This window comes from Staurois parvus, unplaced genomic scaffold (genome assembly GCF_062004578.1).
Source record: "Staurois parvus isolate SC_StPar_1 unplaced genomic scaffold, SC_StPar_1.0 ptg001224l, whole genome shotgun sequence".
Classification (NCBI taxonomy): domain Eukaryota; kingdom Metazoa; phylum Chordata; class Amphibia; order Anura; family Ranidae; genus Staurois; species Staurois parvus.
In genome coordinates, this window is record NW_028319020.1 from 650,179 (window position 1) to 677,206 (window position 27,028).

Consider the following 27,028-nt stretch of genomic DNA (forward strand, 5'->3'; position numbering starts at 1 on the left):
GAGTAAAGGAGGCGGAGCAGCCATCGGTCTTAAAAACAGGAAACCAAAGAGATTGAACGGTTTGATTTGAGTTCTGCTTTAAATTTACAATCAGAATAACGTCTCCCCAAATGTACATTCCTCCCACAGTTCCAGCACTTTGTAGGGGTTAAGGAAGAGGTGGAGCATCTTACTACTGCTGCTGCATGTGTGGGCGGGATATGTACTGCTCCGATCACATGGGATGAATAGGAGGGGAGGGCAATGGGGACTGGAGCTGTACATATCCCACCCACACAAGTAGCAGCAGCAGCAGCAAGATGCTCCGTTTCAGGGCTCCTTAACTCCTGCAAAGTGGAAGAGAGAGGAGATGTCATTCTGAGTGTAGATGGAGCCTAGTGACAGGCTGCTGAAGTACCCGCAGCCCAGATTCTGGGACACTGCCCAGGACACGGCCATCCTGGGACAGCTTGGTAAAAAGCTTGACTGACTATCCCAGAAAATTGGTATCATGTAATGCAAGATTATCAAGGGGCCCCTGGGCAGTGCCCTGCTCTTCCATAATCCCTCACTTCTATGGTCAGCTCTAGATTTATTCTCCAGGGATTGGCCACAATGTGCTGACTTAGCAAAGGACAGACATCTCCATCCAATGATATGATGACAATGGGGTCAGATTTATAGCTCCTTCTAGAAGTCATATAATAGAGTCACTAATGGTTTACTAGTAAGGCTCACTGACCCACCAGGAAATGTCACCAATGGATTTAGTGGTCAGTGGGCGTGGCATGTTGGTGATCATGGGTCTCTGTGATTGGACTAAAGCTGAGATTGTTCTCTTCTATAACCAATGCCGCCATCTTGTGCTATAACCAAATCTCATAGAGTCCGGACACTTTATGTATTCATAGTACTTGTGTGGATGTCGATATTGATTACAGAACATCAGAAGACTTCAAGTGACTCTGAATACCCCCCAGTGTACAGCCGAGTCAGATTTAACCCCTTCATTACACTCACCTCTCCAGTCAGCAGGCTGAGGATCTCCAGGGGGAGCTTCAATATCGTCTCATTCCGGGGAAATTCCTTCCTTACAATCTTCACAAAACCCAAAGTCTGCTGATTGTCCATCATGACGTCCTTGTAGAGGTCCTTGTGTCCTTCTAAATACTCCCACTCCTCCATGGAGAAATAGACAGTGACACCCTGACACCTTATAGGAACCTGACACACACAATGATACAGCCACCATCCAGACACATCCCTTGTCTGTTACTGGAGAATGTCCCAGAATTCCCGGCACCCTTACCTCTCCTGTCAGCAGCTCCATCATCTTCTTGGTGACTTCTAGAATCTTCTGCATGTTGTGTCTCTCAGGGTTTAGGGAGTCACATGGAGGCACTGTGATGGTCATATGATCACCTAACTTCAGAGGAGGAAATCTCTGTATTGAGGAACCAATAGGAATAGCATGTTAGAATCCCAGAATCCTCCTCACCTCTCCGGTCAGGTCTTTGTGATGTCATGTGACCTCCCAGAATCCTCCTCACCTCTCCGGTCAGGTCTGTGTTTTATTAATAGAGATAAGAGTGATGTAACGGAACCGGACCCAGACTGCACTAGGTTATTTCCGTTAGACTCCCACTTCCCTGTCTGAACACAGATCCACGGACACCACCACTGGCCATACAAGACGAAACAGCACCAGACTCGCCTTAAAACAGGAAGTGGACTGCTTTATTTTAACATAGATACAACATATATACACAGGGCGGGGAAATACACCCAGTAACAGGAAACACATCAGCAGGCCATCCTATCAGGGGGAAGGGCTGCCAGAAAAACCCCTCACCAAGCCAGTACAATCACATATATCCCATAATCCTTTGCTCCCAAGCAAGAAACAAAATAGAACAATGGGATGCACCACTTGGCAGTAGACAATACACGAACCCATACATCCCATAATAGTTTGTTCCCAAGCAGGACACACAATAAAACAATGGGACCACATGGCAGTCAACAATGAACAACCCCCACACCCCACCTATAGATGTCTACACAATATCAGGACAGATCACCCTGTACCCCTAACAGGCACAGGGTGACTTACACATAATAGGAATATGGGGAGCTGAGACAGAGGTCTCCCCACTTCTCCAAAGGGGGCTATGTTTCATAGGCCCCCCACCCAAAGTCACTCCCATCATAAGTGATGTCATGTGATACCCCAGAATCCTCCTCACCTCTCCAGTCAGGTCTGTGTTTTATTCATAGAGATAAGAGTGATGTCATGTGACCTCCCAGAATCCTCCTCACCTCTCCGGTCAGGTCTGTGGTTTATTAATAGAGATGAGAGTGATGTCATGTGATCTCCCAGAATCCTCCTCACCTCTCCGGTCAGGTCTGTGCTTTATTAATAGAGATGAGAGTGATGTCATGTGACCTCCCAGAATCCTCCTCACCTCTCCGGTGAGGTCTGTGTTTTATTAATAGAGATAAGGGTGATGTCATGTGACCTCCCAGAATCCTCCTCACCTCTCCGGTCAGCAGGTAGATGATCTCCAGGGTGAGGTTTAGTATCTTCTCAGTCATGTGACTCCGGTCCTCCTCCATCCTCATTGGTGCCATCATGTGATCTATACAGGTCTCCTTGTAGACGGATAACTTTGGGAAATGAAAGTAAGAATGATTTGGATGGTATTGGTCACACAATAATAGGATGTGGATGTGAGGGGGGAATAGGAGGGTTGCTGGACATTGAAGAAATACTGCTCCCATGGGAACACATTTAGTCTGAACTGTTTAATATTTCTTACATTTAGGAGGACCCGAGACCCTCTTGACCCACCATATCAGAAATCTCCTTGCTGACTGACAGGAGTGATGTCACTGTCACTCTATGCAGTAAGAGAAGATATTGGATTAGATAGCAGGAGAATGCTGGTGGAGTGGAGAGCAGTGGGGAGGAGTCTGTTCTCTTCCCTCCAATGACAGCCTAGTGTGGGTAGAAGGAGGAGAGCAGGGGGAGGAGTTTGGTTACCAAGTATACTGTAGTATCCAGGACATTGTACAGAGTGGTGGGGGGTTCCTGAGGCTCTGAATTCCAGCACCGGGCACTGCCAGAGCCTGTGTCATGGGAGGTATTGGAGTGTCTCCTGAAGATGTTCAGCACTGACCCCTGACTACCTTTTAGTCGATAATGCACCAACAGACCTCCTCTAAGAATAAGTGTCCACCAAGGGGTGAAGGATTGTCCTTCTGCATTCCACTTGGTATCTTTGAATATATTATTTGACCAGTGAGATGGTAAGAAGGTGAAGGTTGTCTTCCTTTCCTGGTAGGAGTTCTGTAAGGAGGTCTGGAAAGTAAGTGCAGGTAAGAGGACAATCACAGACCAAGAGCCCCCCTCCCTACCTTATTGTCCCCCTGAGCCTGACAAACTTTTCTTTCTTCAGAGCTCTGCTCCCCACTTCCTCTACCCCCTAAAAGCTGATTTCCACTACCCCCTCAGGAGCCCCAAAGTCTCTCATCCTAAGTAACCTATGAGAGACCCCTCAGCTCCTCTACTTCCCTCAGACCCCTCAGTATTTCCCTCCCTCTGACACCAATGATGGAACATATTCTTCATGGCAGGCTGGGGAATGTTTTCTTCCTCCTGAGCAGCAATGTAAGGAGCTCTATGCTCCATACTCCTGACCCCGGCACTCCATCATTGTGTTGGCTGCATAGTGTAATGATTGCCCATTGGCTGCCTGTGTAGTGTCATCATTGCCCTTTGTAGGCCATGTATGGTCAGGATGGTCCTTGTCTTGTCTATTTATTGTCAGTGCTGTTTGTTTAGAGGACCATATTACTAGAATTTATCTCCACAATGAGGAGAATGTTCCGGCCCCGGAAGTGGGGGAATGTTCTGCCCCTGAAGGGGTTCATCTGGGTTCCCACACTATATATGTGTGTATCATCATCTGCTGGAGATAAAAGATGTCACAATGACTATGGGGGAAGAGGACGGACATGAACATGGAGGAAGAGGACGGACGTGACTATGGAGGAAGAGGATGGACATGATGGGGGGTTACTGGGTGTAAATAGGAAATAACATCTTATTACCTCCTCTGCTGCCACTTCCACCAATGTCTCTTCACAGCTTACTATGGTATGTAGCTGTCTGTAGCTGACATCACTTCCTGTCTGTAGCTGACATCACTTCCTGTCTGTGTTCCATAATAACTTCTTGTCTGAGTAGAATTGAGATCACCACCTTGTGGAGTTCAGTGGAACTGCATCCCTGAGAAACATTAAAATAACCATTCCTGTGGCTTCCATGAAAGATCAAAAATAACTAAAAAATAACTGAGAAAAAATAAATCTAGCTCTTATGCAACCAACTATTTAACAAAGATATTTTATTACATATAGAAAAGTCTTAAAGACACAGAATACAAGTTACAAACAAAGGTATTTAGTTCATAATAGAATAGATAACCCCTCAAATTGACCTTTTTGGTGACGAAAACACAAAAATAAATCCTAAAGCATAAAAATATCTATCTATCCGGAGGCGCATGCACAAGGCCCTCTGGACTAGTCATGTCTACATGAGGCTCCGCACCACTCAGTGATCACACTCACCGGCGGCCTCCTGACACCCCAGAGCTGGTGTCAGACAATCCAGGATGGTGTATGCCACCTTCACACAGAAACCCAAGCTGAAATCCATCTGGGAGGTTCTCACAAAGATCTATTCCAAGAGTCTGATACTGATCTGGGAACCTCTCCCCTGGCTTTTCAATCAGATCCCACTCACCCTGACTTGCTTAAGCAACTTGAGCAGATGGTTATAAAGACTCTGAAGGCAACCTCAGACCAAATTACAGACTGGCTATCCTGGGAAATCAGAGAGCTAGGACAGGGCACAGCTGAACTCCAGATACGGGTTGATGATCTGGACACCCTTGTTCACAACCATACAGATGAGCTTGAGGCCCTCAGGGAGGAAAATCTCATCCTACAGTCTTGCCGGGAGGACTTCAAGATTAGGGCCCAGTACTCTAACCTCCTCCTCATACTAATGACCATCACAGATGTACAGACCAAAGTAGCTGCTCCTTTTCAAGATCTGGCACCCTCCATCGCAACCGATCATCTGGAAATGGACAGGGTCCACAGGGCCCTCACACCTCATCAATTCAATGGTCCCCTTTGGGACGTAATTGCCAAACTGCAATATAACCATTTTAAAGAACAGCTCTTTTCTGCCACACGTGGCAAGGAATCCCTTGTGGCTCCATCCAACCGCTTGAAGTCAAGTGATGTACACATATGCCACTTGTCAGCAAATGGTTAAAGGAGCTTCATTCCAGTCACATCATTTATTTTTTGCACATAAGGACCAAGTTGGTGTTTTAGGATCACTAGCAAAAAATGGGAGTATTGAGGTGGGGAGGGGGGTAAAGGAAGGGATCTTAGTCAAGGAGGGGGAATAGGAAGGGAAGGGAGGGGGAGGGAGGTTTTCCACAATTGGGGGTAACCACACAGCACAGAGTGGACAGGGAGACCCCAAGAGACAGGGGATAGAAGAAGATACACACAGGATGGACAAACAATAGATGAAAGTGACTTTTACATCATTAACCTTTCCAAAGTGACCCTCTCTGCTGCTCAGATTCTTCTTCTTTCTGAGGGTTTGAGGATTCTTCTGTTATGAAAGGTTCGTGCTTTGCAGCAGTTAAAGATGTCTATGTATTTGCCCGTACACGGGTCCTGAAAGCATTACATTCTACAAACAATAGATAAGATGATCCTTTTCATGGACTGATTAACCCCTCCCCCTCCAGAGGATTTACCCCCCTTAATGACCACGCCTCTTTTTATTACTCAGCGCTGCACTAATTCAACTGACAATTGCGCGGTCGTGCAATTCTGCACCTAAACAAAATTTACGTCCTTTATTTCACACAAATAGAGCTTTCTTTCGGTGGTATTTGATCATCTGTGCGCTTTTTATTTTTCACGCTATAAACAAAAAAAGACAAAAAATTTTGAAGAAAAACAATATTTTTTACTTTCAGCTATAAAAAATATATAGTAAACTCAAAGTTAGTTATAAATTTAGGCCAAAATGTATTCTGCTCCATGTTTTTGGTAAAAAAATCCCAATAAGTGTATATTGATTGCTTTGTGTGGAAGTTATAGCGTCTACAAACTATGGTATAGATACTGCAATTTACACCATTTTTTTTGCTATACAGCTCTGCGCTAGTTTAACGGACAATTGCGCTGTCATGTAATATGGTACATAAATGAAGTTTATGTCATTTTTTAACACAAATAGAGCTTTAATTTAGTGGTATTTGATCACCTGTGTGCTTTTAATTTTTGTCGCTATAAACAAAAAAGTTTTGAGAAAAAAAACATTTTTGCCAAAAAACAATTTTTTCTCATTTCTGTCATAAAAAATATATAGTAAACTAAAATTTTGTCATAAATTTAGGCCAAAATGTATTCTGCTACATGTTTTTGGTTAAAAAAAATCCCAATAAGTGTATATTGATTGCTTTGTGTGAAAGTTATAGCGTCTACAAACTATAGGTATAGATACTGCAATTTACACAGCTTTTACTCTCTGACTGCCCATCACATTTCTTGAGGTGCTAAAATACCAGGATAGTACAAACACCCTCAAATGACCCCTTTTTAGGAAAGTAGACACCCTAAGCTATCTGCTGAGAGGCATATTGAGTCCATGGAAGATTTATTTTTTTCCACAAGTTTCTGGAAAATGACAAAAACATTTTTTTTTTTACACAAAGTTGTCATTTAAATGATTTATTTCTCAAACAAGCCATGGGTATATGTGGAATTACACCCCAAAATACATTCTGCTACTTCTACTGAGTATGGGGATACCACATGTGTGAGACTTTTTGTGAGCATACACAAATACACAATTACAGGAGCCTGAAATCCAATGACCACTTTGAAAGCCTGAAGGTGCGTAACTTCCTCATTTCACTTCCTCACTACCTATCACAGTTTTGAAGGCCCTGACATGTCAGGGTAGCACCAAACCCCCCAAAATGACCACTTTCTGGAAAGTAGACACCCCAAGGAATTTACAAAGAGGCATGGTGAGTATTTTGCAGATCTCATTTTTTCTCACAAGGTTTTGAAATATAAAAAAGAATAGAAAAAATATGTTTTGTTTTCTTTCTTCATTTTCCAAAAACATGTGGCAAAAAATTATATCTGCAAAATACTTAACATGCTTTTTACCAAATTCCTTGGGGTGTCTACTTTCCAAAAAGGGGTCATTTGGGGGGTTGGTGCTATCCTGGCATTTCAGAGCCTCCGAAACTGTGATAGGGAGTCAGGAAGTGTAATGAGGAAATAAAGCACTTTAAAAGCCTGAAGGTGCTTATTGGATTTTGGGGTCCTGTACTTGGCTAGATTGCCAAAACGTCTCTCACATGTGGTACCCCCATACTCAGGAGAAATAGCAAAATGTAGTTTGGGGAGTAATTCCACATATACCCATGGCATGTGTGAGCAGTAAATCATTTAAGTGACAATTTTGTGTAAGAAAAAAAAAAAAAAAATTTTGGAATTTTCCAAAAACTTGTGGTAAAAAAATAATTTCATCTATTGATTCAACATGCCTCTCAGCAAATAGTTTGGGGTGTCTACTTTCCAAAAAGAGGTCATTTTGGGAGGTGGGGGCATTTTATGCCCAGCATTAGAAGTTTATGCCACACATCATTCACTCTTCTAACCACCTGAAGATTAAGCCTTTTCTGACACTTTTTGTTCACATGAAAAAAAATCAATATTTTTTTCTAGGAAATTAATTTAAACCCCCAAACATTATATATTTGTTTAAAGCAAACACCCTAGTGAATAAAATGGTGGGTGCTGCAATTTTTTATGTCACATAATATTTGCACAATGATTTTTCAAATGTAAATAAAAAAAATACACTTTTTTTACTTTTAATGCACAAAAACACAATATGTTGGCCAATTATTTGGTAAAATATAAAAGATGATGGTATGCCGAGTAAATAGATACCAAACATGACATGATTTAAAACTGCACATGCCCCGTGCAATGGCAACAAACTGCATACGTTTTTAATATCCATAGGCAACATTTTAATGGACTTTACAAGCTACCATTTTAGATTTACAGAGGAGGTCTAGTGTTAGAATTACTGCCCTTCATCTGACGTTCATGGTGATACCTCACATGCATGGTGCAACCGCTGTTTACATACTAGCACAGGGTCAACACTCGTACACACAGGTGTGCACGTGCGAGGGAGGGGCAAGGTTTTTATTTATTATTTTGTTATTTTGATTTTTTCAATTATTTTTACACTGTCCCTTTAATTTTTTTTATCACTTTTAATGCTATAACAGGGAATACAAATATCCCCAATAACTTCAATGGGCATTGTCATAGATTCTTTTTTGAGAAATCTGGGGTCTATCAGACTCTGGATATCTCCTCTGCCCTTACATTATCTAATCAAACCAAGATCGGTGATCAGATGCTTTCCCAATTTACAAAACTTATAAGTATAGCCTGCTGTCACAGGTCTTCTTCATCTTGACCCCATATCTGGCACGCTTGCTGGGGAGAATTGTTTGAATGCAAGGCGGCCAGAAAAATGAATGAGGGACTCATCAACGCAAATTTTTTGCTGGGGAGTATAGACATCTGCAAATTTTTGGTTAAGGTGATTTGCGAGGGGCTGAATTTTGTGGAGCCGGTCAAATTCAGGGTCACCCCGAGGATGACAGAGTGTATTGTCATTGAAAAGCTTAAAATACATTATACTCTCATATCTATGCCTGGCCATGGCAGCAGAGAACACGGCATATGATGAATCAGGTCTGCGGACCAATACAACCGCAATTCATTTCTTTTAGTAATGCTCATGTTGAGGGTTAGGCCCCAAAAAAATGTAAATGGGTTTCCACCTGAATTCCAGGTTGGGCAGTGAATGGGGGAAGTACGGGTGCTGCAGAATTTGTGGACTGCCAATCAGGATTTGCAAGCACATCCAGGATACTAGGTGCTCTACAGGCCTGTGTGCGAATTCTTGGTGTCAGCGGGACAATACTTGTGCGCGCCACCGGCTTGTACTGGACTTATGGGACTCGCCATGTCACCAAGTCATACTGCAGTGCTGGTATTATTATTATTATTATACAGGATTTAGATAGCGCTGACAGTTTGCTCAGAGATTTACAATATAACGGGAGACAATACAGCAAAAATACAGTTCAATACAAGAGGGTTAGGAGGGCCCTGATCCTGGTAGCTTACAATCTAAGAGGTATGTGAAATACCAGGATGTACTAGGCCACTAGTGCTCGCCAGTTCACCAAAAGTTAGCGTGGCACTAGTACTGGCACTCTGCTGCATATGAGAGTCATCAAAATTTACCAGCAAGTGCTAACAGAGATCAGGCCTGATTCTGCGAACACTGTGGTTTTGTGTGCAATGTATCAAGTGATAGTGACCTACTGACACTGCACTTACTGGAGGAGAAGGGGGGGTAAGTGTAGGGGCTAAATGCAGGTGCTCAGGTCTCCTGTCTAACAAAGGTTTTAGGTCTCAGGTCTCCTGTATCTAATAAAGGTTTTAGGCCTCAGGTCTCATGTCTCTAACAAAGGTTATAGGTTATAGGTCTCCCATCTCTCACAAAGGTTTTAGGTCTCAGGTCTCCTGTCTCTTAAAAAGGTTTTAGGTCTCAGGTCTCCTGTCTCTAACAAAGGTTTTAGGTCTCAGGTCACCTGTCTCCAACACAGGTTATAGGTCTTAGGTCTCCTGTCTCACAAAGGTTTTAGGTCTCAGGTCTCCTGTCTCTAACAAATGTTTTAGGTCTCCCATCTCAAACTAGCCATGTTCGTTTTCTTCCCAGGTATCTTCACTGTCCCAATAGAAGGCAGGTACTTCTTTAGTGCCATCTTGACTGGCTACAAAGATGAAAAGATTGAAGCTGTGCTCTCCAAATCCAACTTGGGCATTGCCAGGGTGGACTCTGAGGGCTACCAACCAGAAGGCCTGGAGAAGGAGCCCCTCATAGAAAACAAGAACACCACCAGCTCACTTGGGGTCTTCAATATTTTTCTACAGCTGAGTGCGGGTGACACCGTCTGCATTGTCCTTGTGACCGGAAAGTTGTCCCATTCTGATGAGCCTGTACGAGGGGGAAGTGGACTTCTAGGGGGACTCAAACTACTCAACCTGTTGATTTTTTTTGTACAATAAGAAAGGCGAAAGCTCTCTATGGTGAATTTTGGGTCATTTTTCTGTTGTTAATATTATCTGGGGCCAGAAGAGTAATGAGTGAGTGTCTGAGGACAATCCTGGAAGATAAGAAAATATTTACCCACCACAGGGACATCTTCCTGGATGAGGGGCCCGGCAGCCATCTTGTATAAACATCTGCTCAGCAAGCCTATGAATGCACCTCACAGATCCAGCTATCCCCATTATAAAACCACTTAGCTTTTCAACAGTACCAAGGCTATCCCAGCACAAAGTCACCAGCAAAAATAAACAATCTTTATTATATAAGACAAGATATATCAATGATATTGACTGAACAGACGAGTTACATGGAGTCAGTTGTGTTGTGTTTATTAAATGGGGTCAGATCAGACCTCCGTCCACAGTCAAAGGTGTCTGTTCCTTCTAGCACACAATACATGACAATGATTTGTATCCTGGTGAATGGGTGTGTGTGTGGGGGGGTGGGGTGGGGTGTCCAGGGATGTGGCCAGGTTACTACTCAGGGTGTAACCATAGAGGTAGGCTGGGCCAAGCAGATTTAATTTACAAGTTGAGCCCAAAACATTAATTTTGGATGGAGTGGTGAAGGATTAGAACTCCTGTCAGGTTTTTACTATCTGAGGCTCCTTTGAGAAATTTTCCTACACTTCCTGTCCTCCTGACAACAATTTACCAATCAGGAAGTCAGGGGAACCCTACAAGAAGGAGCAGACAGGGATAAAAGTCTGACAGGGGCTCTAGATTTCTTCTAAGCTACTAAGGTATTTTCCTTTCTTGTCCATTGTGGGACACAGGAGGCAGGTTATACTGCCACCTATGGGCAGGATCATCTTTGCCCTGCTCGCTTTCGGGTGGAGCATGCTCATCGATGTCCGGAGACCAGGTGGAGATTGCAGTCATGTGAAAAGTCAAACACTAAGGCAGTTCCCCGACTTGGAGATGAACCTTCACTGAGTGAGGTAATTAAAGCACAGAGTTCCTCTGAAAAGTGACTTGTCTCATGACACTACATGCTGTATCTTGTATGTTGCAATAGGAGGGACGTGCTGAGCCTGTGCCCACTCCACCAGTCCAGTGTACCTCTGTTACCTCACTCCCAGTAACAGAATGGAGTCCCACCATGCACCTAGTATGGACCTCATGCATGCTCCTTCCTTCTCGTACCTCATGACCAGGTCATAGATCTCTGTAATGTGGGTTTGGATCTTGTTTTAGTTGGATGCCGACCGCTAGAGAGGGAGCCAGACAATGACCCCCTCACTACCAGAGGACATGTCACCTCACCAGGTACAACACCTAACAATTGGTTGCTTGTACCTTGTTCCTTCACTTGGTTGCCCATAGCAACTACACTCTTCTCCTGGTCTTGCCGAGTTAACCCTTTTATAACAATGTTACTTTATAACCCACAGTGCGATACACACCCGTGTTCTTTAGATGCACCAGAACCAACATTATTCACCCCTTGGAATACCTTCAGACCAGGATCTTTCACTGAATGGGTTGCAGTGTACAGTTCAATATGAACAACATCTTTCCCCTAGCTATAACTATAGTAGTGTGGCTGCCCAGGCATACCTCTATGAGGCAAGAGTCCATGATGTTGTTCATGGCTTGATGTCTCCAAAAGTCCCAGTGTCTTCAATGGGCTGCAGGGCTTGCACCAAAATGCCTGGGAACTGAGTTACAATAGTATTGGACACGAGCAAACAGAACACCTATAAGCCAGTCCTTGTGTAACCCCTTCTGCTCCCAGCAAGCTTCTGTTTTTTGCTATTATCTTAAGTGGTTGCATGCTTCAGCTCTGAAGAAAAAAGTCTACTTATTTTTTTGCTAGCTTTCTAACTTTGAGTAATTTTCTTCTTGGTTACATCAGTGATGCTACACTAATGGAGTTTTCTTTCTTGGTGACAGCAATCGAGGTTCCTTGGTGAGCTCAATCAAGGTTTCTTGGTGACATCAATCAAGGTTCCTTGGTGACCTCAATCAAGTTTCCTTGGTGACATCAATCAATCAATCAAGGTTTCTTGGTTACATCAATCAAGGTACCTTGATGACATCAGTCACTCAAGGTTCCTTGGTGACTTCAACCAATCAAGGATCCTTGGTGCCATCAATCAATCAAGATTCTTTGGTGACATCAATCAAGGTTCCTTGGTGACCTCAATCAATTAAGTTTTATTGATGACACCAATCAAGGTTCTATGGTGACCTCAATCAAGTTTCCTTGGTGACATCAATCAATCAAGGTTTCTTGGTGACATCAATCAATCAAGGTTCCTTGGTGGCCTCAATTAAGATTTCTTGCTAACCTTAATCAAAGTTCCTTGGTGACATCAATCAATCAGGTTTTCTTGGTAACACCAATCAAGGTTCCTTGGTGACATCAATCACGTTTTCTTGGTGACACCAATCAAGGTTCCTTGGTGACCTCACTCTAGGCTCCTTGGTAACATCAATCAAGGTTTTCTTGGTGACCTCAATAAAGGTTCCTTGGTGACATCGATCAATCAAGGTTTCTTGGTGACCTCAATTAAGTTTTCTTGCTGACCTTAATCAAGGTTCCTTGGTGACTTCAATCAATCAAGGTTTCTTGGTGACATCAATCTATCAAGGTTTCTTGGTGATATCAATCTATCAAGGTTCTTTGGTGAACTCAGATGATCTCAATCAGCTATCCTGATCAGTGTTTCTCAGCTTTTGAAGCTGGACCCTCCTGGACTGTACATGCAAGACTAGCCTGGAATGTAACCTTTGGGCACTGGGCTTTTCATTGTGGTGCTCTCCAGGCCAGGGTGTACTGTGTTAGCTGAGGAGTACATTTGGGTCCAGAGCTGTCCTGTGGTCACAGGTGTGACCCTGTCTTTGAAGACTCACTTAGTGAGCAGAGCCAGTTGAGGTGAAGCATTGGGAGCTAACTCATTGATGGCCACCATTTTACATTTCCCACCACTTTTTAACAGGGTAAGAGTTAAGGCCGAGGAATTGAGTGCTGATGGCATTCACTGGGTGGAGCTCTGACTTCTCTTTCTCTCTATTCAACTTGGAGAAAGTATCATTCTGCCGTTGCTCTCGAAGCATCACATGGATCTCCATGCCTACACTTACTTGGTCACCCCCGGCCACCTGAAACCCTCAGCCCAAGCTGCCTGGGTTTATGAGACTTAAAACATTGCCTCACATTGGGCCTAGTTGAATTACCACTGTACAAACACAACACGTCTTCACTAAGACAGCCAGAACTGTCACACTGCCAAGGATGAACACGGCTTATAGTCATAGAGTGCTTCCTTCCCAGAAGGAATTGACACCTGTAATTCAGAACCTTGGACCCCTATTGTCACTGGATCATCTTTATTGCAGTCTACCAAAGCTCTCTCGTGTGTGGCCAAGGTATCCCCATGTCCGCAGGGACCTCAGTCTCCACTTTGAGCTTTCTGGCTGTTTGTGCTCAGATATTGGTGCACTCTGCCCTCAAAGGCTCTAAATGGTCCCCTGCAGATTATGTCTGTGATTGGCCTAAAACCTCTATTCATGCTGGTCATGTTGACCTTGTCACTGTCTCTGAGAATTCCAACAGTCTATCTCTGGTTGGGGTCAGTGCAGGTCTCCTGAAGTGGACACAGATATACCGGGTTGTTTCAAACCTTATAGATGTACTACCCGACAACTGGAGAATCAGCCTCTTGTTCCAGGCCTTGGGCATTTTAAAGGTCACTGTTGGGCAAGGTTGCTCATTTCCAGGGGTGTCAAACTGGTGGCCCTCCAGCTGTTACAAAACTACAAGTCCCATCATGCCTCTGCCTTTGAGAGTCATGCTTGTAACTGTCAATCTTGCAATGTCTCATGGGAATTGATGTTTGGTAACAGTTGGAGGGTCACCAGTTTGACACCTGTGCTTTAGGGTTTTAATTCCTCCTCTTGTACGTCAGGATCAATCTCCCTCCCTCATCTTTCAGTGTGTAGGGTGCCAATGGATTACACTCATAATTTAGTATCCCTTTTTCAATTGTAACTCAGTCCTTGTCATCAACCCCTCATGCCTGGGAGCCTGAACTTGGGGCAAAACGTCCAAATGGTCTCTCTAGAGCAAGTACTTCCAGATAATACCTGTCTGCCTTTTTGTCTGAAAGGGGCAGTTTATTCCCTTCACCATGAAAGTCTTCACTTGCAGGGGTGTCCCCTTGTCTGGGGCTCCAATCTGTTTCCTGAAAACAGTTCCTGTCTCATCAAGCATCCCCTCCATGACTTGGTACTCTGACCTGAGCTCCACTGGAAATCCCTCACGTGTTGGAGAGTCTTCCCCTATGGAATGGTCTGGGAGTTTTCCCTGTGGCAGGTCTAGTGGCCTAGTCCCTATGCTGTACTGCACTGAGAGTGTTACGTTTCACTATGCTGTCCTCCTTGGAGATAAGAATTTGCCGTCTGCTTCTCTTCTGATTCAGTACCTGAAAGCTGTTGATTTCCCACCTGGCAGGAAGATTTAATTGCTGGATGTTCCTGTGCTCTCCACATTGTCAGCAAGAAGATCATGTTGGGGTCCTGCTGAGAGTTCCCCCAGCAGGTAGGGAGTCTGCCTGGAGACCTTTGTGGGACCCGGTCACTGGAGGATAAGTTCTCATTTGATGACCGATGTGCAGTTCCTCCAGACTCCTTCCCTTGCTCTTGTTCCTAATCAGGTAGACAATCTAGGATCCCTTCCCCCTTCCCCCCTCCTCAGCTGAGGATGCTTTGTTGGACCATGCTCCATGATTAGATATCGGCAGTTTTGCTTGGAGGCAGCGGTGGGTGTTTAGGCACATGGGTCCCTGTGCATCCTTATGACCTGCTGGTGTTTTGTGCACCATATGGGTTGCGCCATATTTCTTCTCACTGCTTACCCCGAGGAGGTGTCTTGGCACTTTTTCCACTTCTAGTCAAACCCTTAGGTACCCTGAGGGTTCTTTCCTACCAGCTTTCAAGAGCTGGCTGGCTGTCTGATATGGAGGATGGGACATTCTGGGTAGTCTGTCCCTCTCTGATAGAAACAATGGGATATTCTGGGTAGTCTGTCTCATTCTCTGATATGACGGATGGGAGATTCTGGGTAGTCTGTCTCTCTCTGATATGAAGGACGGGACATTCTGGGTAGTCTGTCTCTCTCTGATATGAAGGACGGGACATTCTGGGTAGTCTGTCTCTCTCTGATATGAAGGATGGGACATTCAGGGTAGTCTGTCTCTCTCTGATATGAAGGACGGGACATTCTGGGTAGTCTGTCTCTCTCTCTGATATGAAGGATGGGACATTATGGGTAGTTTGTCTCTCTCTCTGATATGGAGGATTGGACATTCTGGGTAGTCTGTCTCTCTCTGATATGAAGGATGGGACATTCAGGGTAGTCTGTCTCTCTCTCTGATATGAAGGACGGGACATTATGGGTAGTTTGTCTCTCTCTCTGATATGGAGGATTGGACATTCTGGGTAGTGTGTCTGATTTTGGAGGTCTCTGTTTTATTATGTATTCCTTTGTTTTTATTATCTTGTGTTCTGTGTCTTTAAGACTTTTCTATCTGTAGTAAAATAAATTTTTTAAACAGTTGGTTGCATAAGAGTTAGGTTTATTGTTTCTTACTTTTTTTTAGTTATTTTGGCACTTCCCTGGTATCCCTGTAAGGTAGATACAATGCAGGAATGGTTATTAGGGGACATTTCTCGGGGCTGCAGTTCCTCTGAACTCCACAAGATGGTGATCTCATTTCTACAACCCAGACAGGACTTCTCTATAGAATACGGACAGGAAGTGATTTCAGGAACAGACAGGAAGTCATATGGAAACAGGCTGTGCCTTGTGTGTGGAAGTAGCAGCAGAGGAGGTAATAGGATGTTATGTTCTATTTACACCCAGTAACCACCATCATGTCCGTCCTCTTCCTCCATAGTCAGTGTGACGTCTTATCTTCAGCAGATGATGATACACACATGTTGATGATACACATCAATATTTAGAAGGACACAAGGATCTCTACAAGGACGTCATGATGGACAATCAGCCGCCCCTCACATCACCGGGTAAGAGGAGACTTTATTGTAAAGGAGAGAGCAGTACGGAGGATCCACCTAGATCCCCCATCATCTGATAAACACATAGAAACAATGGATTCAGTCAGTGTGTGTGTTTCCTACAGATGGATCCAGTCATGGGAACCCACCAGAGAGATGTCCCCGTCCTCTGTATTCCCGGGATTCCACACAGGAAGGTCACACCATCCCTCACCATCATCAGGTAGATGATGACAATTATTGGTAGTTGTGATTTATACACAGCATGTTTGTTACAATGAATGTTTTATTATATCTTTCAGAGTGGAATCCTCGGGGATGATAATATTGATGTTAAAGAAGAGTATAAAGAGGAGGATGAGGAGTATGGAGTGATGGAGGAGTTTTCAGAAGGACACAAGGATATGATGGAGCCACCTAATACCAGGAACCCCCCAGAGAGATGTCCCCGTCCTCTGTATTCCCGGGATTCCACACAGGAAGGTCACACCATCCCTCACCATCATCAGGTAGATGAGGAACAATCACTGATAGTATCATTAGGATCTGTACATTATCTGCATTGTTACCATTGATGTCATTTTTATTATATATTCAGAGTGGAATCCTGAGAGATCCTAAAGTTGAGGTTAAAGAAGAGATAAAAGAGGAGGAGGATGAGGATGGGGTGATGGAGGAGTCAGAGCTTCTAAAAGAACACAAAGATCTGTACCAGGACACCATGGTGGAGTCATCCAGCTACAGGAACCCACCAGAGAGATGTCCCCGTCCTCTGTATTCCCGGGATTCCACACAGGAAGGTCACACCATCCCTCACTATTACAAGGTTGGTGGGATGGAGCATCTAGAACATGGACTTGTAAAGATGATGTGTGGATATTTTTATGTGACCTTATATTTTACAGATGATATTGTCTCTCATTTCCTTGATTTAGAGTGGAGATCCAATCGATATAGAATTTGAGGTGAAAGCAGAAGAAGAAGAGGCGTATGTGAGGGATGATCAGCAGTCTATGGAGGAGGATGGAATAACGGGGACATTTATAGAGGAGGACACTCCTACAGAGATCAGCACAGGTGGGTCATGAACACTAAATCCATTCCTCCACCCATACTGCTCACTGATTGGTCCAGAGTAGGGCGGGGACTGGGTGATATCAGCCTGTAATCCCCTGGTCACTTTCCTGAGCTGTGTTCCCCGTCCTGTATTCCTGGATTTCTCTCGGATAATCTTCCTTCTCTGTGCTGCAGACACAATTTATGTATCTAGACTGGATTTATGGAGGTTCTGGGGTTCAACTCGCAGCAAAATGTTGATGTTCACCATAAGTTTTACTAGACCTAGGCACCTGGGGTGTGTGTGTCTTGGGTATTCTGTGCCATGTCCGGGTCTAGTAAGATCTCTGACAGAACAATTCTCCCAGGGTTCCTTGCTCTGTGGTCTGCTGGCTGTGCCGGGTGGAGGGATATGTCTATAGTGTCTCAGACCCAAGTCACTGAGTGCAGTCTCAGGAGATGGGAGGCAGCGGTGTGGGATCTCTGCAACTTGTCTACAGGAAACATTTAATGTTCCACTGATTACTGAATACCAATATTATGAGTCCTGACCCCTACACTGTATAATTTATATTGTACATTACATACTCCTGACCCCTGCACTATATACTCTGTTGTACATTACATACTCCTGACCCCTGCACTATATACTCTATGTTGTACATTACATCCTCCTGACCCCTGCACTATATACTCTATGTTGTACATTACATCCTCCTGACCCCTGCACTATATACTCTATGTTGTACATTACATACTCCTGACCCCTGCACTATATACTTTATGTTGTACATTACATCCTCCTGACCCCTGCACTATATACTCTATGTTGTACATTCCATACTCCTGACCCCTGCACTATATACTCTATGTTGTACATTACATACTCCTGACCCCTGCACTATATACTCTATGTTGTACATTACATAGTCCTGACCCCTGCACTATATACTCTATGTTGTACATTCCATACTCCTGACCCCTGCACTATATACTTTATGTTGCACATTACATAGTCCTGACTTCTGCTCTCCCCCTCCCCCCACTGCTATATATACACATAATATGGATTCTCCTTTGTTCCCCCCATTTCCTCCCAGCTGGACATTTTATATCGGATGATGTGATTGGAGCACAGACTTTTACATGGTGATAATAATGTGATAACATTCTCCAACTTTGGACCCTTAAACAGAAAGTGATAATGAGGGAGGAGTCAATACCCCAATGATGGTGGTCTTCAGGATCAGTCCAGTCTTCATCTTGGTTGTTCTCCCCCCATCCTCACTCTCTGACCTCTGGTGGGGCTCAGCCCCGCTGTTCTTCATGACTAAATCATGGACTAAATAAGGAAGTGCAGTACTTCTTGTGTTGGGAAGATGGCGATGAGTGATAGAGGGGGTGGGGACCCTCGTCCTATAATCCCCTCATCACTGTCCCTCCTATAAAAGACAGTTCTGGTTGTTTCCTCACTCTCTGACTAAGGTCCATGAATAAAGAAATGACCTGGTAGGAGATCAGAGGAGCCATTTCCTAGTTCCCTTGAGGGTGGAATTGTAAGCTCCTCAGAGCCCAAGCTGCCTGATGTGGGCGGAGCCCTGGTTTGGGGGAACCAATCAGCTCCTGTCTAGCAATCCTCTTTGTCTTTGTATTTTAGTCCATGGCCGGGAGATGAGGGAAACCTCCGAGGATTGTCTCACTTTGTCTCCAGACTGGAAAGTAGAAGATGAGGACATCACACAGTATAGTCCAGGAGAAAACCCGGCTCCCTCCAATGTCCATCCGGCACCACCCAGTGTAGATGGACCATCGGATTCCTCGTATCCTGAGGAACCTCAGACTGTGCGGGACCGGGCCGGCCTTCCAACAGGGAAGAGGTTCTCCTGTACTGAGTGCGGGAAGGGTTTCTGGCGTAAATCAGAGCTTAATGTGCATAAAAGATCTCACATGGGGGAGAAGCCGTATTCCTGTCCTGAGTGCGGGAAATGTTTTTCAAGGATGTGCAATCTTTACAGACATCAGAGATCTCACAGGGGGGAGAAGCCATATTCCTGTCCTGAGTGCGGGAAATGTTTTTCAAGGAAGTCCACTCTTCATAAACATCAGAGATCTCACACAGGGGAGAAGCCATATTCCTGTCCTGAGTGCGGGAAATGTTTTTCAGAGAAGTCCATTCTTCATAAACATCAGAGATCTCACACGGGGGAGAAGCCGTATTCTTGTCCTGAGTGCGGGAAGTGTTTTTCAGAGAAGTCCACTCTTCATAAACATCAGAGATCTCACACGGGGGAGAAGCCGTATTCTTGTCCTGAGTGTGGGAAATGTTTTTCAGAGAAGTCCAATCTTCACACACATCAGAGATCTCACACGGGGGAAAAGCCATATTTCTGTTCCGAGTGCGGGAAATGTTTTTCAGAGAAGTCCCATCTTTACACACATCAGAGAACTCACACGGGGGAGAAGCCTAATTCCTGTTCCGAGTGCGGGAAATGTTTTTCAGAGAAGTCCAGTCTACACAAACATCAGAGATCTCACACGAAGGAGAAGCCATTTTCCTGTCCTGAGTGCGGGAAATTTTTTTCAGATAAGTCCAATCTTCACAGACATCAGAGATTTCACACAGGGGAGAAGTTGTATTCCTGTACTGAGTGTGGGAAAAGTTTTACACAAAAGTCCAGTCTTTACAGACATCAGAGATTGCACAGAGGGGAAGAAGTCACTTCTCTGTTCTGAGTGCTGGAAATGTCTTGTAAAACAAGCAGATCTATTTCATGCATCAATGGTCTCACATAAGGAAAAGCCACATCCTGTCCTCCTGTACATCAGGGGTCCCACACAGCCCTGGAGGTGTATTAATGCCTTGAGTGCGGGAAATGTCTTCTAGATGAATGTTGCTGGACATCCCAGCTCTCATGTGGGGAAGAAGCACACCCTGATATACACCTCAGATATACTCCATGGCTGACCTTCATCATGGAAGAAACAGTTCATAAGGAGATCAGAGGTCACCAAAGACATGGATGAAGTGTGGGACCGGGTTGGCCATTGATGGCAGGAGAAAAATAAAAATGCCCTGTGATTGGCTGAGTACATTTTGTGGTGGGAAATTTCACAATCACTTGGAGGTCTATGGAGAACAATGTTGAACGGATGTGACCCCCATTCTCCAGCTGGGAGGAGTTTTGGCCGTATTTCATTTCTTATGATCATTGGCTCCATCTAGTGGCCATAATAACATATTGGGCTAGTTTTACTGATGGAGATATTTCAGAAAAATCACCTCATTGTGGCCTCTAGATGGAGCCGGCGATCATAGGAAATCACTGTGTTACTTAACATAGGGCCGGATGTTGTCACAGCTGGAGGAATGATTGTCTCATTGGTCCAATGAATGTTCTATAAATAGAGTCCTTGGTTTCCTTCATCAGACACGCCCCATACTAATCCCTGAGGTCACACTCCCGCACTCTGAGGTCACACTCCCGCACCCTGAGGTCACACTCCCGCACTCTGAGGTCACACTCCCGCATTTAGGTCACACTCCCACACTCTGAGGTCATACTCCCGCACTCTGAGGTCACACTCCCGCACCCTAAGGTCACACTCCCGCACCCTAAGGTCACACTCCCGCACCCTGAGGTCACACTCCCGCACTCTGAGGTCACACTCCCGCACTCTGAGGTCACACTCCCGCACTCTGAGGTCATACTCCCGCACTCTGAGATCACACTCCCGCACTCTGAGGTCACACCCCCGCACTCTGAGGTCACACCCCCGCACTCTGAGGTCATACTCCCTCCCGCACTCTGAGGTCATACTCCCTCCCGCACTCTGAGGTCACACCCCCGCACTCTGAGGTCACACTCCCGCACCCTGAGGTCACACTCCGGCACTCTGAGGTCATATTCCCGCACCCTGAGGTCACACCCCCGCACTCTGAGGTCACACCCCCGCACTCTGAGGTCATACTCCCTCCCGCACTCTGAGGTCATACTCCCTCCCGCACTCTGAGGTCACACCCCCGCACTCTGAGGTCACACTCCCGCACCCTGAGGTCACACTCCGGCACTCTGAGGTCATATTCCCGCACCCTGAGGTCACACTCCCGCACTCTGAGACAGATAAAACTTTATTTTGGTGGTATTTATTCACCGCTGGAATTTTTATTTTTTTTTGCTATATAAATGAAAATGTCCAAAAATATTGAAAATAAAGTGTTTTTCTTATAAAATTTTGCAAATAAATAATCTTTCTTCATAAATCGGCCAAAATGTATTCAGATATCTTTTTAGTTAAAAAAAAAACAAATTAGTTTATAACCAAAAATTAAAATTTTTCAAAATATTTTTTATATTATTATTTACATTTTTTTATACCAATAAAGGCTTTAAAAGCAATAATGTCTTCTCTCTGGCTGGATTCCTGCAGCCATTGAGAAATACTGTGAGAGCTGGGATTTGTCACATGGTACAAGTCTGTTGGGAATAGCCCTGTAACATGTGACCTCGGTGATCATTCACAGATTTCACTAGTAGTAAGCAACGATATCAGGAAGTGACATTCTCCTTACTACTGTTCATGTGATCACTTGTCTTCTGTTCATTGCTCTTCCCAGTGAATGGCTGCACAGGGAGGGGGGATGGCAGGACAAGTCTGATGATTGGAGGAGAGCAGGCTGAGCTCCCAGAACAGCTAGAGCACTGACCACACTGAGCTCTCATGCCTAGTGTGGTCAATTTTAATAGGAAATCAGAGGGACTGGCAGGATCACCGGGGATCTCACACAAAGGAAGCAATACAGAGAGAAGAGGAGATGTCTTCATACCAGGACATGGGACAGCCGGCACAGATCAGGAATAGGACATGTTGGAGGAACATATTCTTTGAAGGAGAAGTTCAGGCAAAGCTCTTTTGTCTGTACTTCTGTGGATCAGAGGAGTGCAGTTCATTCTGAACTCCTGTGACCCGTTTTCAGGTGAAGCCCGCTGTCAGCTGATGTCACTCAGCCGGTCCAGTCTGGGGAAAGATCACGCAGGCACAGGGAGAACATGCAAACTCCAGCCAGGTATGGCAGTGTTTGGGATTCAAACCAACAACCCCAGTTCTAGGAGGAAGTGCTAACCATTTATATGTTTCTATAAAGGTGGGAAGTATGTAGCAGTGAATAGACCTCCCAGCAATGTTATTACCAGGCTGCAGCTAGGGGGTGCTCTAATGTGTACAGTGTGACCCCAGCAGAGTGATCCCATCTAGCCCACATTAACCCTCTCACTGCCAGAGCTGTTTCTGCATTATTTTGCACACATGGGAAATGCAGATTTTAGGCCTGAAGATGAGATAAACCCCCAAACATCTATTATTAGAGGCCCTGGAGAATAAAGTTTTGGTAATTTTGGGGGAATTCCGGATCATCATATACTAAGCAGGATTTCGATCCCGGTGGAGAACTTTCACCCCAAGAAAAAATGAGGGTGAGGTCAGCAGAGGAGCCCATAGTAAAGGAGGAAACTCTGAAATGTTTTCTTCAGAAGGTCGGTGTTTTCTGGACAAGTGAATGTAAAATACACCATCAACGCGTTTCATGGCTTCAAAGTGTCACTTCATCAGGACAGGTGTAAGAAGACGATATAAAAATAGGGAATGAAGTAACAGTCCAGTATATGGTATTATAAAGACCCGAGTCACATACAATTCATGGACAGGACTGAGATTTATAGCATTCAGGATTTGTATGATGTTAGACAAGGTGAAGAGATATATGGAGAGGATGATCAATACATGGAGAAATCAATCTATTCTATCATAGAAGGGGATCAATACATCAATAAATGACATCAACCAATCAATAAGATCCATTTCATGGGATAGATTTATCATTCTGTGCACTGGTTATGTTGGAGGATCAAACCGTGATCACTGGATATTGGAAACATTCCTATTGATCTGATGATTGCTGGCATGGATTCCTGATTGATTATTGCTGGGAATAAAGTCCAATAAACACGCAGATTTGATGGGATTATTGATAGAAAAATCTCTTCATATTCCATGGAATAAATATGTGTAGAATAGTTTGGATTTGATGGAATAAATCTCTATAAAAAGACTTTGTGGGGTTTGTTGGATCTTTTCTATTCCTCTCTAGGTCTGGATTTCAGGAAGAAGAAACAATTCCTCCAATTTCTAGTGGATGGTGAGGAGGGGAGAGATTTGGGGGAGTTTTGTACATACAGGAGGTAATAGAGGGAATCCGGCTAGTAATTGATGAGAGGAGATTTCACTGGAGAGTTCCATTGGAGAGAATTCAGGGCTGGGGGCACTGCTGGGGTCTGGAGGATTCTGATTGGACCACCAGTACATGTGTCATATAAATCTGGGGGTGTGCACTGCTGGGGCCTGGAGGGTTCTGATTGGACCACCAGTACATGTGTCATATTAAGCTGGGGGTGTGCACTGCTGGGGCCTGGAGGGTTCTGATTGGACCACCAGTAGACGTGTCATATTAATCTGGGGTGTGCACTGCTGGGGCCTGGAGGGTTCTGATTGGACCACCAGTACATGTGTTGTATTAATCTGGGGGTGTGCACTGCTGGGGCCTGGAGGGTTCTGATTGGACCACCAGTACACGTGTTGTATTAATCTGGTGGTGTTTTATCATTGGAATGATTCTGGAAAGATGACCTCCAGATGTACACATGGGGGGTGTCCCGGGGGGGTTACAATGTAGAGGGCGGAGAGAGAATACTGTACAGTGTGTAATAATATATTTGGAAAGCTGCCCCTATATACGATGGTGTAAAATCTAGTTGCAGAGCGCCCCCTACATACAATGGTGTCATAGGGAGTCCTCTTCCTGATCCTGTTCTGGTGACACCCCAAATCTCAGGATTTTATATCACTTTCGGTAATAATTGTAAACAGGACAAATAGAGAGGCTGAATCTCCCTAAAGGGGGCCGAGGCAGCAATAGAAACCAACAGGAGGTCTCATCCCTCTCCACTCTCCAGAAAATCAATGCCTTTAGTTCTTCTGTAAAACAACCCAGTGAAGGGATGGGGGGAGGAAATATGTTTGTCTTTTCCAGGTTGGATGCAGAATACTTTCATGTCCAGCATACTAAATGGGTCCAATACTGGGATCATCTGAGAAAATGTGTTCTGTATTCCTGGGAGGGAGGCACCTATGGGTTGGTGTTTGTAGAAAATGAACACAGTGAGGATAATGGCAAGTGCTGAATGGCAGAGGTGACTGCATGGAGTCTGTAGTACCAGAAACCTACTCAAATGTATTCCCCTCCCATCCTCTCCATGGTCCTTCCCCACCCCATCCTTTCTATGCTCCTTACCCCCCAAACTCTCTAGGCTCCTTCCCCTCCCCGTCTTCTCTAGGCTCCTTCCCCTCCCCATCCTCTCTAGGCTCCTTCCCTCTTTGTCCTATCTAGGCTCCTTCCCCTCCCCATCCTCTCTAGGCTCCTTCCCCTCCCCATCCTCTCTAGGTTCCCTTCCCCTCCCCATCCTCTCTAGGCTCCTTCCCTTCCCCAACCTCTCTAGGCCCCTTCCCCTTCCCATCCTCTCTATTCTCCTTCTCCTCCCCATCCTCTCTAGGCACCTTCCCCTACCATCCTCTCTAGGCCCCTTCCCCTCCCCGTCCTCTCTAGGCTCCTTCACCTCTCCATCCTATCTAGGCTCCTTTCCCTACCCGTCCTCTCTATTCTCCTTCCCCTCCCATCCTCTCTAGGCTCCTTCCCCTCCCATCCTCTCTAGGCTCTTTCCCCTCTCCATCCTCTCTAGGCTCCTTCACCTCTCCATCCTCTCTAGGCTCCTTCTCCTCCTCATCCTCTCTAGGCTCCTTCCTCTCCCCATCCTCTCTAGGCTCCTTCCCCTCCCCATCCTCTCTAGGCTCCTTCCCCTCCCATCCTCTCTAGGCTCCTTCCCCTCCCCATCCTCTCTATTCTCCTTCCCCTCCCCATCCTCTCTATGCTCCTTCTCCTCCTCATCCTCTCTATTCTCCTTCCCCTCCCCATCCTCTCTATTCTCCTTCCCCTCCCCATCCTCTCTAGGCTCCATTCCCTCCCCTCTCTAGGCTCCTTCCCCTCCCCATCCTCTCTATGCTCCTTCCCCTCCTCATCCTCTCTAGGCTCCTTCCCCTCCCCGTCCTCTCTAGGCTCCTTCTCCTCCCCGTCCTCTCTAGGCTCCTTCCCCTCCCCATCCTCTCTAGGCTCCTTCCCCTCCCCGTCCTCTCTAGGCTCCTTCCCCTCCCCGTCCTCTCTAGGCTCCTTCCCCTCCCCGTCCTCTCTAGGCTCCTTCCCCTCCTCATACTCTCTAGGCTCCTTCTCCTCCCCATCCTCTCAAGGCTCCTTCCCCCCCCCCGTACTCTCTAGGCTCCTTCTCCTCCCTGTCCTCTCTAGGCTCCTTCTCCTCCCCATCCTCTCTATTCTCCTTCCTCTCCCTATCCTCTCTAGGCTCCTTCCCCTCCCCATCCTCTCTATTCTCCTTCCCCTCCCATCCTCTCTAGGCTCCTTCCCCTCCCAATCCTCTCTAGGCTCCTTCCCCTCCCCATCCTCTCTATGGTCCTTCCCCTCCCCATCCTCTCTAGGCTCTTTCCCCTCCCCATCCTCTCTAGGCTCCTTCCTCTCCACCCTCTCTATCCTCTCTAGGTTCCTCCCCTCCCATCCTCTCTAGGCTCCTTCCCCTCCCCGTCCTCTCTAGGCTCCTTCCCCTCCCCGTCCTCTCTAGGCTCCTTCTCCTCCCCGTCCTCTCTAGGCTCCTTCCCCTCCCCATCCTCTCTAGGCTCCTTCCCCTCCCCGTCCTCTCTAGGCTCCTTCCCCTCCCCGTCCTCTCTAGGCTCCTTCCCCTCCCCGTCCTCTCTAGGCTCCTTCCCCTCCCCGTCCTCTCTAGGCTCCTTCCCCTCCTCATACTCTCTAGGCTCCTTCTCCTCCCCATCCTCTCAAGGCTCCTTCCCCCCCCCGTACTCTCTAGGCTCCTTCTCCTCCCTGTCCTCTCTAGGCTCCTTCTCCTCCCCATCCTCTCTATTCTCCTTCCTCTCCCTATCCTCTCTAGGCTCCTTCCCCTCCCCATCCTCTCTATTCTCCTTCCCCTCCCATCCTCTCTAGGCTCCTTCCCCTCCCAATCCTCTCTAGGCTCCTTCCCCTCCCCATCCTCTCTATGGTCCTTCCCCTCCCCATCCTCTCTAGGCTCTTTCCCCTCCCCATCCTCTCTAGGCTCCTTCCTCTCCACCCTCTCTATCCTCTCTAGGTTCCTCCCCTCCCATCCTCTCTAGGCTCCTTCCCCTCCCCGTCCTCTCTAGGCTCCTTCCCCTCCCCGTCCTCTCTAGGCTCCTTCCCCTCCCCGTCCTCTCTAGGCTCCTTCTCCTCCCCATCCTCTCTAGGCTCCTTCCCCTCCCCGTCCTCTCTAGGCTCCTTCCCCTCCCCGTCCTCTCTAGGCTCCTTCCCCTCCCCATCCTCTCTAGGCTCCTTCCCCTCCCCGTCCTCCCTAGGCTCCTTCCCCTCCCCATCCTCTCTAGGCTCCTTCCCCTCCCCATCCTCTCTAGGCTCCTTCTCCTCCCCATTCTCTCTAGGCTCCTTCCCCTCCCCATCCTCTCTAGGCTCCATCCCCTCCCCATCTTCTCTAGGCTCCTTCCCCTCCCC

At 46.0% G+C, this 27,028-nt stretch overlaps 2 protein-coding genes across 2 annotated transcripts in view; one reads left to right on the top strand and one right to left on the bottom strand.

Annotated features, from left to right (window-relative positions):
* Positions 1–21,618, top strand: part of LOC149438034 (uncharacterized) — a 113,084-nt gene extending 91,466 nt beyond the window's left edge. The window contains 4 exon segments of the mRNA XM_089660322.1: positions 4,805–5,291; positions 9,911–10,191; positions 11,079–11,243; positions 19,045–21,618. Coding sequence (XP_089516448.1) covers positions 4,805–5,291; positions 9,911–10,191; positions 11,079–11,243; positions 19,045–20,115 — 2,004 coding nt within the window. The 3' untranslated portion in view covers positions 20,116–21,618.
* LOC149438035 (uncharacterized) lies at positions 658–2,642 on the bottom strand. The gene is made up of 2 exons (XM_089660315.1): positions 1,289–2,642; positions 658–1,203 (listed from the first exon to the last, which is right to left on the bottom strand). Exons 1-2 carry the CDS (start codon positions 1,391–1,393, stop codon positions 925–927), a joined length of 384 nt encoding a protein of 127 aa, XP_089516441.1. The 5' UTR covers positions 1,394–2,642; the 3' UTR covers positions 658–924.
* Positions 21,619–27,028: the final 5,410 nt, after the last annotated feature.

Coding starts and splice junctions, on each gene's coding strand:
- LOC149438035 (XM_089660315.1), bottom strand. CDS start 1,393: ATGACCATCACAGTGCCTCCATGTGACTCCCTAAACCCTGAGAGACAC. Junction 1,204..1,288: donor TGGAGCTGCTGACAGGAGAG/GTAAGGGTGCCG, acceptor TGTGTGTGTCAG/GTTCCTATAAGGTGTCAGGG.